The sequence below is a fragment of the Geotrypetes seraphini genome, chromosome 15, assembly GCF_902459505.1.
Source record: "Geotrypetes seraphini chromosome 15, aGeoSer1.1, whole genome shotgun sequence".
Taxonomy (NCBI): Eukaryota; Metazoa; Chordata; class Amphibia; order Gymnophiona; family Dermophiidae; genus Geotrypetes; species Geotrypetes seraphini.
The window spans coordinates 20237491-20253893 of record NC_047098.1 but is presented as its reverse complement, the minus strand read 5'-3'; the positions used below and the strand labels follow the sequence as shown (position 1 = coordinate 20253893).

The following is a 16403-nucleotide window of genomic DNA, read 5'->3' as shown; positions in this document are numbered from 1 at the left end:
AGAGTAGCTAGAGAAAGCATCTTGAATTTCTCTTTTACCAAGCATTTGTTGAGATCGCGAAGATCTAGAATGGGTCTGAGATCTCTTGTTTTTTTGGGAACTAGAAAGTAACGGGAGTAGAATCCCTGCCCCTTTTGATCTAGAGGAACTTCCTCTATGGCGTTCAGGAGGAGGAGGGATTGAACCTCCTGAAGAAGGAGGGAAGACTGAGGAGTGTTCAAAGCAGACTCTCTTGGCAGACTTTGGGCAGGAAGAGTCTGAAAGTTGAGAGAGTAGCCGTGGCGGATGATGTTGAGGACCCACTGATCCGAGGTAATGATTTCCCAACGGCTTATGAAATGAAGAAGGCGTCCTCCTATGGGCTGTGGAAGGTGGACAGAAGGAGGAAGACTGGCTATGTCCTGGAGAACCAAGTCAAAAGGGTTGAGTGGAATTTTGTGAAGGGGGAGGTTTCACCTGTTGCTGTGCTGGTCTAGCAGCCTGCCTTTGTTGTTGCCTCTGACGCCTGGGTTGTTGCGGGGCCTGTGGTAAAGGACAAGCCACAAATCTACGCTGATAGGCTGACTGCTGGCGAAAAGGCCTGGTAGGTGGGGTCTTCTTCTTTGTTTTAAGGAGAGTGTCCCATCGAGTCTCATGAGTTGAGAGCTTTTGAGTAGTGGAGTCCATGGATTCTCCAAACAGCTCATCCCCCAAGCAAGGTGCATTGGCCAGCTGATCTTGGTGATTGACGTAGAGTTCTGAAACTCTGAGCCAGGCCAGTCGCCGCATGGCCACCGACATAGCCGTGGCCCTAGAGGTCAGCTCAAAGGTGTCATAGATTGATCTTACCATGAACTTGCGCAGTTGTAAGAGCGATGAAGAAGTTTGGCGAAAGGCAGATCTTTTACGGTCAGGGAGGTATTTCTCAAAAGATGACAAATTCTGAATGAGATGCTTGAGGTAGAAAGAAAAATGGAAAGCATAGTTCCCTGATCTGTTTGCTAGCATCGCATTCTGATACAACCTCTTGCCAAACTTATCCATGGCTTTACCTTCTCTGCCAGGAGGGACAGAGGCGTACACACTAGCCCCCGTGGATTTCTTTAGAGTGGATTCCACTAATAACGATTCATGGGGGAGTTGTGGTTTGTCAAAACCTGGAATAGGTATGACCTTATATAAGGAGTCCAGTTTGCGAGGTGCTCCTGGGATGGTCAAGGAAGTCTCTAGATTTTTGTAGAAAGTTTCTCGCAAAATATCATGGAGAGGTAATTTGAGAAATTCCCTTGGAGGCTGGTCAAAGTCCAGTGCATCGAGAAATGCCTTGGATTTTTTAGACTCAGCCTCCAAGGGAATAGAGAGAGAGTCACACATCTCTTTGAGAAAAGAGGTAAAAGACGTTGCATCAGGTTTGGAGGACGGATCTAAAACAGAAGGGTCCTCTTCCTCTGACGAACACTCTCCCTCCGAGAGAAGAGGCTCCTCCGAATCACCCCACAGATCAGGGTCCCTCACTTGAAAACTGCGGTTCGGGGACTCCGGTGTGGAGGGTTCTAGGTGTCGAGTTTTATGCATCGACTTACCAGACCTCTGTGAAACGGTACCGGGAGATGTTATAGGCTGTGTCGGAGCCGAAGTCTGCACAGCCTGGTGAAAAGATCTCGGTTCCGGCGCTAAGACCGGCATGGACACCGATGAAGCCGTATGCACCGGTACCGACAAAGTGGATACCGATAAAGGAGGCTGCTCCACTGCCGGTACCGGTGGCTCAGACCGGACCGGGACTGGAAGGCTCGGTGTCAAAAGAGCAGGGAACAGCTACTGTAGTTGTTCTTTAAGCTGCACCTGCAGGACGGCGGCAATGCGCTCGTCCAGTGAAGGCACCGGTACTGCTTTTTTCTTCTGCGGTACCTTGGGTGCCGCTCTACACTCCGAAGAGGAACCCGATGTCGAGGGGCTTACCTCAATCGGAGCGGAGCGCTTCCGCGGGCGCCTCGAGGTCGGCAGGATTGGGCTCGCTGCCACTGAGACCGGAGGGCGCTCCAGTGGGGAAGGCTTCTTAGCCGGCTTACCTGAGGGATGCGACGCCGGCGCGGTGTCGATGAAGCAGGTGCCGACTGCGACGGGGTCGAAGTCAGGACCGGTGCCGCCGAATCCGACATCTCGGTACCAAATAATAATCGCTGTTGGATTTGGCGATTTTTTAAAGTTCTCTTTTTAAGAGTGGCACAGCGGGTGCAGGTGGACGCTTGATGGTCAGGACCAAGACACTGCAGACACCAGTTGTGCGGGTCTGTGAGTGAAATTGGTCGAGCACACTGCTGGCACTTCTTAAACCCGGGTTGAGGGGGCATGAAGGAAAAACGGCTTCTGCCAAATCGAAGGCCGAGTCCTCGATGGTGGCAACAGGCCCCGCTGGGGCGAAACCGAAAAATGAAAAGAAAAACAAAATAAGTTTTTTGTTTTTTTTTTAAATAAATAAAATAAAATAAAATGAGGGAAACAATATTTCCCAACGAGTTTACGCGAGCGGGAAGGCGAAAGAGAAAAAAGTTTTCCAACAACCGTTGAAAAGTGCGTCTTCTTAGTTCCGCGGAAACTAAGAAACTGGGGACCGCGCGCCTCCGTCGGGCGGGAAGGCACTCGCGCGGTGCGACCTGCTAGAACTTTCCAAGTTCTTAGAGTGCAATCACTCTAAAATTGTCCGTACCGGGGCTCCGTCGGTACCGTCACCCATCAGTCAAGAATATGCTGCCTGCTTGTCCTGGGATAACATTTTAATAGCAATATTTTTTTCACATGCGCCATAGCATCATAACATGTACTATTAAAGCACTTTAATTTGTATTTTAGTGTGCATCAAGATCACTTTAGTGCACCCTACATTTTTAAGATGCACTAACAAATAAATACATACCCCTAAGATGTAATCATTTATTTATCAAGAAAAAACTGTTAAGGTTCGGTACATGTGTACATCTTTGAGCTGTATCCCGATGCATCTTAGGGGCCAAATTATTATTGCAAGAATAAAAAAGCAGTTTGCCTCTTAAGTCTGAAGTTACTGGTTTCTTGCTCTGATAGCTAGTATCTGGTGCTCATTGGGGAAGCCTAATATTACAGGCTGACTTTCAGTTTTGGTTTCGGCCATTTCCAACTCCAAAAAGGTGGTTATGGGAAGCCATTTTTTTTAATTTTAAAAGTGCAACCAACAGGAGCAGGAATAACTGGGGATGCTTCTGCCCTAAAGACGCCACTAAACCACCAAGGCCTTTTCAAAGTAGGCCAAAGAAAAGCCTAAGGAAGAAGGAGGGCAGAGAGGTGGGCCACCCTGGGAGTGAAGGACTGCCCAAAGTGGACGTGCTCTCTAACAAGGGGTGAAGGGAGGCTGACTTGTGGTGAGGGGCAAGGCCAGACCATGTCCGGCTAAAGCCGCAAAGAGCCACAGATCTGAGGCCGGATCCAAAAGTGTTCATCTAGGGTTATCTTTTTTTTTTTTTAAAGTAAAAATGAGGATGCATGGCCTCACCCCATTCTTCACACAGCCCCGCCCCATTCCGCCACCCCCACCCTAGCCCCATCACAAACCTCGTCTCTTTGGGGCTGCATATGGAGGGTACCCATGCATGTGCGATTGCCCTCCAGATGCAGCCCCAAGCTCAACAGTTTTCAAAACTCAGACAAAATGTTGAGTTTTGAAACCCCCATTTGGATAGTCCTCTAAAAAGAGGAAATGTCCAGGTAAATCTGGATATCTGGTAACCCAATGTTCTTCACCCAATCACTATCTTATACGTACCTGTGCACCTGTTCAGCTCCTGTTTGCTGGGGCTTTGGTGTCACTGAAAGCAGCACCTGTGTGGAAACTTCTTTTGCTGGTGGTTTATTTTCTACTTTGTTTTTGTCCTTCAAGGCTGGTGGTAGCTTCCAAGCCTATAGACAACAGTCAAAACATCAGCCTATGTCATTTTTTGGAATGTAATCTCTAACATTAGACCCATTGTTATGGCGGAAGAAGTGACTAGCATCTGGGTAACTCACACTCAGAGCACTGTTCTCTCAAAGCCGAGGAGTCCTCCTCCACATACAGTGGAGGGTGCCGTTTCACTGTCACGTTTTCAATTGCAAGGGACAGACGAGATCTGCAGGACTCCAAGGAAGCTGCCAATCTCCAGCAATTAAAAATACAATATTGAAGTACTGCCTCCTGGCAGCAATGTAGCTGGAGAAGTGGCCTGCCCTAAAATTTTCCACTTTTTTCATTCCGTCAGAAAAATACGGAATGAAGAAAGTGTGGGGGGGGGGGGAATATTCAATGGATTGTGTATAGCCCTCGATGGAGGTTGGGCTGAGAGCTTTTCATCAGCCCCTTGTATAGAATATTATCACCTATATGCGTGACTGCAAGTCGCCCCTGCCTATGCACACACCCCCTTCGTAGTTGCAAGCTGCAGCATTTAAATGCTCTGTTTAGTTATACACCTAGCAAAAAATTAGTGACAACTGGCACTGATTTTCGCTTACTACACCGCCACAAAACTGACGTGCAGAACTATGCGGTTTTCAACGTTTAAGGGCTATTATTGGTATTTCAGGCCAATTGGCACCTAATTAAACAATTAAGTTAGGCATACAACTGGCAGTGGTGTAGTAAGGGGAGTGAGGGGGCAGACCACCCTGGGTGCCCCGTTGGTGAGGGCGCCGACACCCTCCTCCTCCTCTTCCCATTCCTCCCCTCCACACAAGCGCCCTCCTTCCCTTCCCTCATACCTCTAGTTGAAGAAGTTGTTTGTGGAGGTCAAGAACGTGCTCTGTGCGATCCCCATCAGCTCTCTCGCAGACATCATTTCCGGGTGCCGCACACAGGAAGCGACGTCAGAAGGAAAGTCAGCAGGGTCTTGAGGAGCACATTGTTGACCGCCAAAAGCAACAACTTCAACTAGGGAAGAGGTACTGGGGAAGGGTGGGGTGGGGAGGCCCGTGCAGCCAGTGGGATTGTGGAAGGAGCGGGGGGAGGGGTACCACTGCCTCGGGCGCCTCTCACCCTCTTTACGCCACTGACAACTGGTATTGCTCTATAATTTGTACATGAAAATTTGCAAGTTAGTCAGAAACTTGGGCATGTAGTTTTACAAAATAAGGAAGTGAATATCGATCATAATCTGTCAAGATACAGCAGCAGCATTTTTATTAAGGCCCATATTCTATAAACGGCACCAGTAAGCGCCCAAGCTTAGGTGAAAACTGCCTTTTAAATAAACAAATTTATATTTTTAGATCATTCCTATTTGGAGAAATTTCTATTGGAACATGAAAAAAAACAACCAAAAAACAGGCTAATTAAAACAGAAAATTGATCTCAATGTTTATAGTTAGGATGCTAACTGGATTTCCATCAGGAATTATTTATTTTTAGTTTATCCTCTCAAATCTCTCCTTGAAGTGGACTTTAGAATTCGTTTTTCTATTTGTAATATTTCTTGTAAACAAATGTTTCACCAATGTTATTCTTTTCTTGTATACAAATGTTTCACCAATGTTATTCTTTTCTTGTATATCTACATTTGATATGTATAATTGAAATTACTAAATTTAAAAAAAGCCATTTAAATGACATTTGAAATTGGATTTTTCAATGCGCCTAAAAAAACCAGTACCAGAATTGATTCACGTCAAAGGTAAGAGTGTGGCGCAATGGTTAAAGCTACAGCCTCAGCACCCTGAGGTTGTGGGTTCAAACCCACGCTACTCCTTGTGACTCTGGGCAAGTCACTTAATTTCCCCAGGTACATTAGATCGATTGTGAGTCCGCTGGGACAGACAGGGAAAAATGCTTGAGTATCTGAATAAATTCATATAAACCGTTCTGAGCTCTCCTGGGAGAACAGTATAGAGAATTGAATAAATAAATAAATAAAAGGTTGACACCGGAATTGTAGGCCTTGAAAGCCCTGGCCTATATTTCCGGTGTGATTCTCTAAACGCTGCCATAGCCCTAAGACTCATCTTCTCATTGAAAAAATATGACCACATCAAAGAAGCATATCATGACTCTCGCTCCCTATACAGGCAAGAGTACACTTCAAATTCTACTGCCTACTACTCAAAGCTATTAACGGAGAAAGCCCAACCTACTGGAATAACCAACTAACTCAATCCTCCTCATCCAGGCACAGGAGAACCCACTCACTTTTCACACACAACCTAATAGCTACCAAAGCAGCTAAACTAGACAGACAAATCACCATTCTGTTGTCATCGACCACAGATTACAAAACCTTCAAGAAAGATACTAAAACCCTACTCTTCAAAAAATACATAAAACCTATCTAATACGACCAGTTCCTACCTAAACCCCACCTACCCACTCTACACCTTTAATATACTCTAATATGCTTCTAACTACCCAACTAATGCTAAAATGTCTCTATTTACCCAACACTTATCACCTTAAGATCTCGACAACTCTTTGGTAATTTTAAACATATTTTTATTAGAAGTGGAAAGGCCCCCGAAGGGCGCAATAACAAGGCAAAGGTGAAAACACAAATACAGTCAAAAGCAAAAGCCAGAAAAGACAAAAAACAGAAAAAACACCTGAGCCCCCCCCTAAAAGGCCCTCACAGGGAACCTCCGCAAGGAGGAACCAATCCAAGATCATCAGGGGACAGGGGCAACAGGCAAAACAAGGCCCTCATGACAAACATGCCCAGACCCCAACCACTAATTTTAAATAAGCCCCCTAACACGCAGACAGCACGCACACCCAACACTCCCATACGCAGACACACCAAATGAAACAAAAGAAAGCCAAGCCAATTTACCAGGTTCCCATCTTGTAGGCTGTTCATAGTTCTCATAAATCTGCCAACGTGGCTCTCGCTTTGCTCTTTCTTTGGCCACACTGGAGAGGCAGTCTGCCGATTGGCATCTTGAGGCTGGGCCTGTGGCCTGAAAACCGAGCCACCTTGCAACTGGTTCCCCGGGTCACTCTGTAAGGGCTGACCCAAGAGATTCAAACTAGGGTTTTCTTGTCCTCCCTTTAAGACCCCCTCCAATTGTTCCCCTCCTCCGATAGGATTCAAAGCTGCACCGGGACCGTTGTCTCGGAAAATCTGTAAAACAGGTAAGACAAAGGATAATCTCCGAGGTATGCCTGCATGTAGAATCTGGGACTCTTCCCAAGAGGCAAATCAGATACAGACATTGGGATCCATATTTAAAGAGCAAAAATTCAACTTTCAACGGGGTTAAATATGTAACTACTTAAAAAGCTTTTTCCTCTTCCCAGAAAAATATCTATTTGCACAAAATTGCACACAGACAGGGATTTGAAGTTGCCAGTTTTCACAAAACAGAGCAAGTCAGATCAATTTATCCTCCTAAATGCAGCTACACAAGTCCCTAACTTGTGTAGCTGGATTTAAGGCATGTCCCTTCCCCACCCCCTCCCCGATATTCACCAGGAAGCACTTTGGCTGCCTACTACCAGCATTAAAACCAGATATTCAAGCCAAGGTTTCCAACAACCAACAATGAATATCCCCTTTTTTTGGCCACTAAACATTGGTTAAGCCAATATTTAGCGGCTGATGGTTAAGTTATAGCGGTTAAAGAAATGAGTTATATATTTCTTCCTTACTTTACATAAGTGTGTTTGTTTACATTGTCTGTTCCCCCTCCCCCAAGTGTCATGCCATCGATCTAGTGCTTTCCACACATATTCATGGCAGATTCAGGATAACACACCTGCTTCTCAGCTATCCCAAACCGTTGCTGCGAGTGCCCTTGAACTGCTCCGGCCACCTTGAAACTCGGTATCCTTTGGAGGGCTTCCTTCAACTGCCTGAACTCGTCCATCTGTGACTGATGAGAGGACAGAGGTATGTCACGTCATGGTGCAGAATGTCCACGTTTCTACATGCTCCTGCACAGCTTTTCCATTTCACAGCAAAGTGTATATACCTGTAGTGCAGCCAGACCTCTTATTTTGGGTGGGCCTTCCTAAACTACAACTGTCACACATACACTTTATCCTCTCTTTCTGACTCTGGATCCACACCTAACTTTAAGCAAGACTATTTGCACCGATGAAATCATGGTGCAGAACCTCAAACTGAGAATGGGACAATTCAGCACGGGACAGTTTATCATGGCCATTTCATCTCTTAATACCAAGACACCCTCTTAAAGTTAACCTTTTACCCCAGAAGTCATCCCTCTGAATAACTTTCTGTTCCAATATAAAGAAAAACCTTACGATGCGCCCAGTTAATCTGTGATAATGCCCCCCCCCCCGCCCTTCAAACCTTGAAGTCACCAGATGATGTGGTGGCAGAAGATGACCGCAGCACTACCGCTAAGCTTCCTCATCAGCTCAACATTGCTTGTAAAATGTTGCTTGAAGTGTTCAGCTAGTAAGGAAGCTTAGCAGCGATGACTCAAACTAACGACATGTAAATTTTAGGATAGCGCACCTAAATTTGCACGTGTAAATTTAAATAAAACAATTAATGCTAATTGCTTGTTATAAAGCAAATCAGGATTAATTGGCTCATTATTCAATTAAGTTGCATATGAAAATTGGGCGCATACGTATACACGCACACACACAACTCAGAAGCGCCATTTATAAAATTAAGGAGATAAAGGGCATTGCCACAGTATAATTATGCATCGACAGTTACTCACCTGTAGTGTGTGTAAAGGATGTGAAAAGTTCCACAAGCAAATACCCTAAATGCATACCAGCAAGAGGAAAGCTCATTAGAAATGACTTCAAATCCCTCTCCCATCGACTCCTTATGTCTCTTTGAGCCAAGGCCTGTATCTTCCCTGTGTCCCTGCAGACTCTAAAAAGAGCAAGGGAGAAAACACGACTGTTGATCTGAGCAGCTACCTCTTACCTGAGCCGTATGGAGCTGTAAGTGGATTTCCTGATGCGCCTTCCTTAGAAGCTTGTTCTCCTCCCTCAATCTGGACACGGCCCCTACAAGGAGCGACAGAGAATTCAGTGTATTTCCTGAGCATCAGACCTCCCTTGTGTTCTCGATGTCCTCTGGTCACAGCCCTGAATTCACACAGCTCTTCAAAAAACTGTTGTCTCCTAAAGAAAGGATACCACATCCTTGTAAAAGGTTTCCCAAAAGCAACTCCTCAAACCCTGCAAAAACAGCACTATAGGGAAAGAAGATTCTTTTCGTAATACAAGGCCATCTGTGTCCACAGAACTGTGCAGAGCCCAAGAAAACAAAAGCCACATTACATCTCTGTTAGTGACTTTACAATGTCAGGTTCAGCAGAAATGAATATCAGGCTTGAGTGTTCCAGCATAACTCTGAAACGCATGGACAGATTTCAACCAAACTTGGTACACATATGACTTATTATCTGGGAAAAAAATACTGTGGAGGTGGGAAGGGGGGTGATGTAAAAAAAAAAAAAAAAAAAAAAAAAAAAAAAAATCGATCCGATACCGGAAGATTGGAATAAATAAATATCCGGGCAATGCCGGGTGATCAGCTAGTAAGTTTATAAATTATGGACAGAGTTGCAGATTCATAGCCCTCAAGGTAATTTTTTTTTTTAATCTTTATTCCTTTTTATTTCTCTCAACAAGTGAACAATATTATTACAATTAATTCACATAACTCACTTGACATTTTTAAACAATATTATTGTACATGTTTTAATTCCCCCCCACCCACCTCCCATCCCTTCCCATATCAATAAAATAATCTATCCAAACATATACATACTTAGACATCCCTCTTCCATAATACAATTAATCATACATTAACCTATCCCTCCCCCCACCCTTACTGGTGCGGGAATTCAGCAAATAACGACTAATTGGAAAGACTGTTCTAGACTGAATTGTAGTTTCTGGTGGAACTCAGTATGCCATATGTATAAGATGGAAAGATTTCTTGCAGTACAGAGGGGGCATTTTAAAAGGTTTCAGGAGGTGTGGAGGCCATTAATTGAATATTATAATGATTAAGGTTTATTCTTTTTCCTTAGGGGATAATTTGTAGAAATGGGGGGGGGGGGGATAGGATAACCCTCAAGATAATTTTATAACTGTTCATACTGGTGGAAAATGTACGAAGACAATTGTACAGCAGTACACCCATACATAAGTGCCTACAGGGCACCTGACTCAGACATACAGTATTCAAAGCAAAGTAGGTGCCTCCTTTCCTTTATAATCAGTTAAGCTGGTATTCTATAAAGCAGAGTTCTTACTCCAGTCAGGTTTTAAGAATACCCCCAATAATTATGCATGAGATAAAATTTGCATACTGTGGAGGTACAGCATGCAAATTTCTCATGTGTTTATTGCGCCTTCTTTAGAAGCCTGTTCTCCTCCCTCAGTCTGGACACGGACCCTATAATGGAGCGACAGTGAGAATTCTCCTAAGGTAATAGCCAGATTAGCAGTATTTAAATGAATTACGTTAGATAGAATTGGTGATCCAAGTAGCAAGGAGTTTGATATGGGTTTATAGGGTTATTTAAAATATGGGATTTTAATATTGTTTTTGTTTGTGAATTGTAGTGGGTGTCCCCCAACAGAAGCTGCCCAAATCAGTGAAACTTGAGTCAGACAGTGCTGCTGCTGGCGGCGTTAAACCTGGAAATTCAATGTTGGGTTATGTCCAGACAATGTTAGGCACCTATTTCGGAGGTGCCTATCCAAATCGATTAACAAGCTCAATTAAGCTTTTTAATCAGCAATAACTGAAACATAGGCGTCTATCAAGAAAGAGCGATTCTGCAACAAGGCACCTCTAAAAATTTAGGCGGCCTCCAAAAAAAATAGGTGCTATGCACATTAGGCGTGGGCGTGGCTACATGTCAGGCGCCGTTGCCGAATCGCTGCTCTTGAGCGCGCTTAAGTGCTCAGCGAGGCGCCCAACTTAGTTGGCCTATGTCTTGGGCGCCTCCAAAATAGGTTCCGCTCAGCGCGATTCATTAAACAGCACCCGATTTTACTTGAATTGCGCTGAACACTAACTTTTGGGCGCTTCTTATAGAATTTTCCCTTTAATTTCTGGGTTTCAGCTAACACAGCCAATATTCTGCACTTAAACGATGGGTTACTGCATAAATATAGGACTTTTATGTGGTATGGAGGACCTCTCATACACTGACAGACTGAAAAAGCTGGGGCTGTTCTCCCTGGAAAAGCGGAGACTTAGAGGAGACATGATAGAAACCTTCAAGATCCTGAAGGGCATAGAAAGAGTAGACAGGGACAGATTTTTCAAATTATGGGGCACCACAAGTACAAGGGGGCACTCGGAGAAATTGAAAGGGGGAGAGGTTTAGAACAAACGCCAGGAAGTTTTTTTTCACCCAGAGGGTGGTGGATACATGGAACGCGCTACCGGAGGATGTGATAAGTAGGAGCACGCTACAGGGCTTCAAAGAAGGTTTGGATAGATACTTGGAGGACAAAGGGATAGAGGGGTACAGATAGGAGTAGAGGTCAGTTATAGGGAGAGGATTAGAGGTCAGTTATAGGGAGAGGAGTAGAGGTCAGTTATAGGGAGAGGAGTAGAGGTCAGTTATAGGGATAGGAGTAGAGGTCAGTTATAGGGAAAGGATTAGAGGCAGTAGAAAAATTAGACAGGGGCACTGTTCGGGCAATTAGGCCTGATGGGCCGCCGCGGGTGCGGAACGCTGGCCAAGATGGACCTCTTCTTGCCTCAGCGGACGCAACTTCTTATGTTCTTATTTATGCAGTTAACCTGGTGGTTAAATGCAGAATATTGGTACAACCTGCCAAGTGCTGGATCTGCCCATGGAATGTCCCCAAAATAGACGGGTCTCACTTTGGCGCTACTAACCATTGATTCTGTTAAGTGCTGCTGATTAGTGATAAGCCCCACAGGTGATTTAACCTACCAGGAGCCATTTCTGGACAGTTAAATCACTTTGAACATTAACCCCCATTGATTTATAACAATTATTTCCTAATGCCGTCACAGGCTCGATTAAATCAGCAACAGAAAGAGAGCATGTGGTGAAGTTTGTATGCAATAACCCGGAGGCTAAAAAAAGTAATTTCAGTCAGTTGCTCAAGCAGAAAGGAGCTGGAAAGTACAGATAAAGTCTCCTCTCCTGCCCGGAAGTTCTCTCAAAGGGATCTTTGCTATGCGAATATGAATAGTGAAACCCAAAGATGCAGGGTTAATGCAGCTGTTGTAAAGTCATTGGCTGGGAGGAGGCAGGGGACAGAATGGCCTGGGGAGCTGGTTAATTAGAGACCATCTTGTTGATTAAGAGATGTCTTTGATTAAGATGGTGATTCTCAAGTTTGATACTCAAGGCTTCCCTTCCCACCAAAAGGTCTACAGTAGTTTGTGGGATAACAACCTGGTAAAAAGGCCAAATACATGCAAGTGTATCTTACGGGCGGGGGGGGGGGGGGGGAGGAGCTAGAGATAAAAATCACCAGGCCTAGGGAAGGCTTCTCAGGTCTCAGACACAAAAAAAAGTGGGGATCACACACCCTGTAAGCTGGAGATATCATTTTCTTTCTCCCTTTGCAACAAGGAGTACTTCTGGTTGTGGCCCTCCAGGGTCTTGCGGTGCTCCAGCTTCAGGCTGTTGTGTTGCATCTGCATGTCCAGCAGCTGTTTCTTCACATCCTCATGCTGGTTCTGGACAGGATGCAAAATGGCACCAATCAGAGAAGCAGAATAAAATTGGTCTCTCTTCTTGGCCAGTCCCATGACTCCCCAGGCCTGCCTTGTAAAGGCTCTGGTAGTTAGTGATGTCTTCAGGGCAGGAGCACCCCAAGTTGCTCCCGCTCCTGTTGGCTGTGCTGTAAAAATGGCAGCCTCGCAAGACTGCTACAGGAGGTCTCTGCCCCATTTTAAAATTTGGAATGGCTTGAACAGCAGTGACTTGCTCCTGCTCAGGCCATTCCCAATTCAAAAATGGGGGCCGAGACATCCCAGGGCAGTCTCACAAGACTGCAACGAGAAGTCATGGCCGCCATTGTTATAGTGCAGCCAACAGGGGCAGGAGAAACTTGGGATGCTCCTGCCCCGAAGACACCAGGGCCTGAGGAGAGGAGAACAAAGTGGTGGGGAAAGTGCTTTCTATCAAGGGTGGGGGGAAAGTCCCCTTCAGGTATGGTTTCAGCTGAAACCAATCTGCAGATTTTAGCCACAGATTTTGTTTCAGCCCAAATCCAAAATGCCACTATTAGTTGGCCTCTGCCCACATACTAAGATCTAATAAACAACCATCTCTTAACAAGGCAGTTGAGGAAACAAATTGTCTACTGCTGGGGCTCTCTGACTGACGAGAAAAAAACTTGACCAAAAAGTAGCGAGACATTTTTGAAACATTTCTTTTCAATGCATGCTGGAACTTGCAGTTCCTTATTTTCTTTGGAAAATCAAAGCTACAAGTCCCAGCATGCATGGTGATGAAATCAGAACAAACCAAAACCAAGGAGAATTGACCCCAAAGTATCCAGTGAAGAAAATCCAGAATAAACCAAAAAAGCACTGTGGAGTGACAATGTTCCTTAATTGGACTTTATTAAGAATATCAAAGTTCCAAATGTACAATAAAAATCATATGCATAGAATGATATCATCCACATTAAAATGATCCACATAAAAAACCATAAAGGACCTAGTCCACTAAGGGCGCAGGACCCAACATGACTTTCGACAAAAAGTCTTCTTCAGGGATCCCCAATGGTCCTATGGTGGTAAATATGTGGAAAAGCTAGTATGTGGAGAATCTCAAAGTGAAGCGCTGGAGTTCGCTTCGTTGGCTACTCCAATAGTCGGTACCTAAGGACATTACTGGGTGGACTTTATGGTCTATGGCCCAGAAATATCAAAGAAAAAAAAAGGACAATTGAGTTTAATCATGAATATATATAATATATAATGCATGTAACTAATAGGCAGACTGGATAGACCGTTCAGGTCTTTACCTGCTGACATTTACTATGTTACTATGAAGAGAGATAAAAAGCAAGTTCTACATTCGAACAGTCTCAAACTTTCCTCCCTCCTCCTTCCAAACATAATTTAAGGAAGCAGCTCGGCAAGGGATCTGGGCTGGCATCTTATTGTGCTGTCAATAAAAAAATAATATGCACTCAGCCTGTCCTACATATATGGAGCCCACCTGTTTCTAGTCACAATAATTGAGATGATTCAAATATATCTGGATGACTCATCAAGTTGTTTGTTCTACACAGAGAATCTGAAACAAGACTACTCGAAGAACGCCAGGAAAAAATTATTCAGTTACAGATTAAGGGGAAGACTACACAAAACTTTCAGCGTCTTTCACTATCTCTTGGGGCACTATCAGATCTATCATTGTAAAATGGAACTAGCTTGCTTCAGAGATCAGTGGCCTAGGCAGGCATCAGAGCCTAAGTGGACCCCAAAAAACAGTGTCCCACAAACATTTTGGCCCGGCGGTACACTAAACCTGGTGCCCCAGCCGGAAGGCACCCGGAAGTGCGCAGACGCCATCCAGCTGTGATCCTGAACCTGTCACTTTGCCAGCGGGGAATCTAGAAAGAGGAGAGGCGCCGGCTATCTGCCTACAAGATGTGCCTCCCACCGCAAGAGGGACATCCTGTAAGCAGTCAGCCGGCACCAGCACTTCCCTTCTTACCAGCGTCTCGTTGGGGCATACAGTTTGAGATACACTGCCATAGAACAAAGATGGGAGGAGTAGGATACTTAACATAAGAATAGCCATACTGCATCAGACCAAAAGAAACGGAAACATGACGGCAAATAAAGCCCAAATGGCCGATCCAGTTTGCCCATCCGCAGCATCCACTATCTCCTCCTCTCCCTATAGGCTAAAGCTCTTTACATCTGCATTGTGATGTCATAGAACATTATTGTTATAAGCTAAGGCTCTTAACACTTGCATTGTGAGGTCATAGAGCTTTATGGTTATAGAAACATGAGGGCAGATAAAAGGCCAGATGCCTTAAAATGTAGGCCTGTAAAATGCTGACTACATTTAAGGTGTCTACAAAAAAAATACATAAATAAATAAATATGCGTTCTGAGTGTGGCACTTATCAGTGATGGACACATGATAGGTGCCCGTTTGGCAGGCGCCGTTTCCAGAATCAGGCCCTGAATGAGCAAAGCATGTTATATAGCTCAGTAAAACTAATTCCTACTTTAAAGCATTTCAAATTTTATTTTTTTAAAACACCAAAACATAAATAAATGACAGTAAATACTTCCTAATAAATAAGGCCCACTGAGTGAAAAGGTACCAAAAGTAAGACACATGACTTATTTATACTACAAGAGAGAGGGATATCAAATGCATAATCTTGCCACCTTGATTCTAAGCACATATCTGGAAAACAGAGTTTACATACCTTCAGAATTTTATGCTGAGAGCTCAGCGCTTCATATCTGTTCATGGCATCTTGCTGTAACACACATCATAAGAGTCGATGAAAAAACATGTGGATACACAGCACACATATAATGAAGATAGGCCAAAGCAGAGCAAAATACGTAAAATCCTGTTATTTTCAGGATCTTTCAATTCTCCAAAACTAGTGCTGGGGCATTTATTTATTTTTTAATTTTGCAGTTCCCTTCAATACAAGGTTTACATCTTAGGAAACTGCCAGACAGCTCCTTTGGCAACCAAGCACCCATCTAATGCCCTTATACAGAAGAAAAGGGATTGAGACTTGTATACTGCCTTTTTGTAGTTTTACAACCACACTCAAAGTGGTTTACACAAAGATATTTCAAGCATTTTCCCTATCTATCCTGGTGGGCTCATAGTCTATCTAATGTACCTGAGGCCGTGGAAGATTAAATGACTTGCCCAGGGTCATAGGGAGAAGTGCGGGGTTTGAATCCACAACCGCAGGGTGCTGAGGCTGTATCTCTAACTACTGCACCACACTCTCCTCCTAGAAGCATGACCCCCTAGCTGTAACACCACGAGTGCCACTATGGAAAAAGATGCTGGAAAGAGCAGGAGCAAACAGGGGATTGCTCCTGATTGTTCCACCAGAAGTCAGGGGTTTACTATGAGGTCGGCTACTATTGTGAGTAGGCAGTCAGCTCAAGCAAGGTTTTCTGATGGGGGGGAAAAGAAGAGATACTATGATCCCCTCTTTTACTGCCAGTTGCTGGCCCCCTTAAAAGACTACCTTGGGAGCACTGTTATACAGCCCAATGGCCCAATGTTTTCAAGTGGAACAATAACACTGCTTGTGAGGTGGTTTCCATGTAGTCAGCAGTCTGTGGTTCTGAGATATTGCAAATTGGTGTTCCCATGGTAAATCAAGATGCAATGAAAGCTTGCCTTTTATTTATTTATTTGTTCATTTTTATAGGAGTCCAGAACGGGTTACAATAAAATAAAAATAAAAATTAGGT

At 44.4% G+C, this 16403-nt stretch overlaps 1 protein-coding gene across 7 annotated transcripts in view; it reads right to left on the bottom strand.

Moving 5' to 3' along the window:
* LOC117349356 (Golgi integral membrane protein 4-like) overlaps positions 1–16403 on the bottom strand; it is a 45558-nt gene that overhangs the window by 16329 nt on the left and 12826 nt on the right. For all 7 annotated transcript variants that reach the window (XM_033922713.1, XM_033922715.1, XM_033922718.1 and 4 more), the window contains 6 exons: positions 15380–15433; positions 12500–12650; positions 8886–8968; positions 7729–7845; positions 6804–7094; positions 3779–3912 (listed from right to left, as the gene is read on the bottom strand). In XM_033922713.1, coding sequence (XP_033778604.1) covers positions 3779–3912; positions 6804–7094; positions 7729–7845; positions 8886–8968; positions 12500–12650; positions 15380–15433 — 830 coding nt within the window. The remainder of the gene's footprint in view (positions 1–3778; positions 3913–6803; positions 7095–7728; positions 7846–8885; positions 8969–12499; positions 12651–15379; positions 15434–16403) is intronic.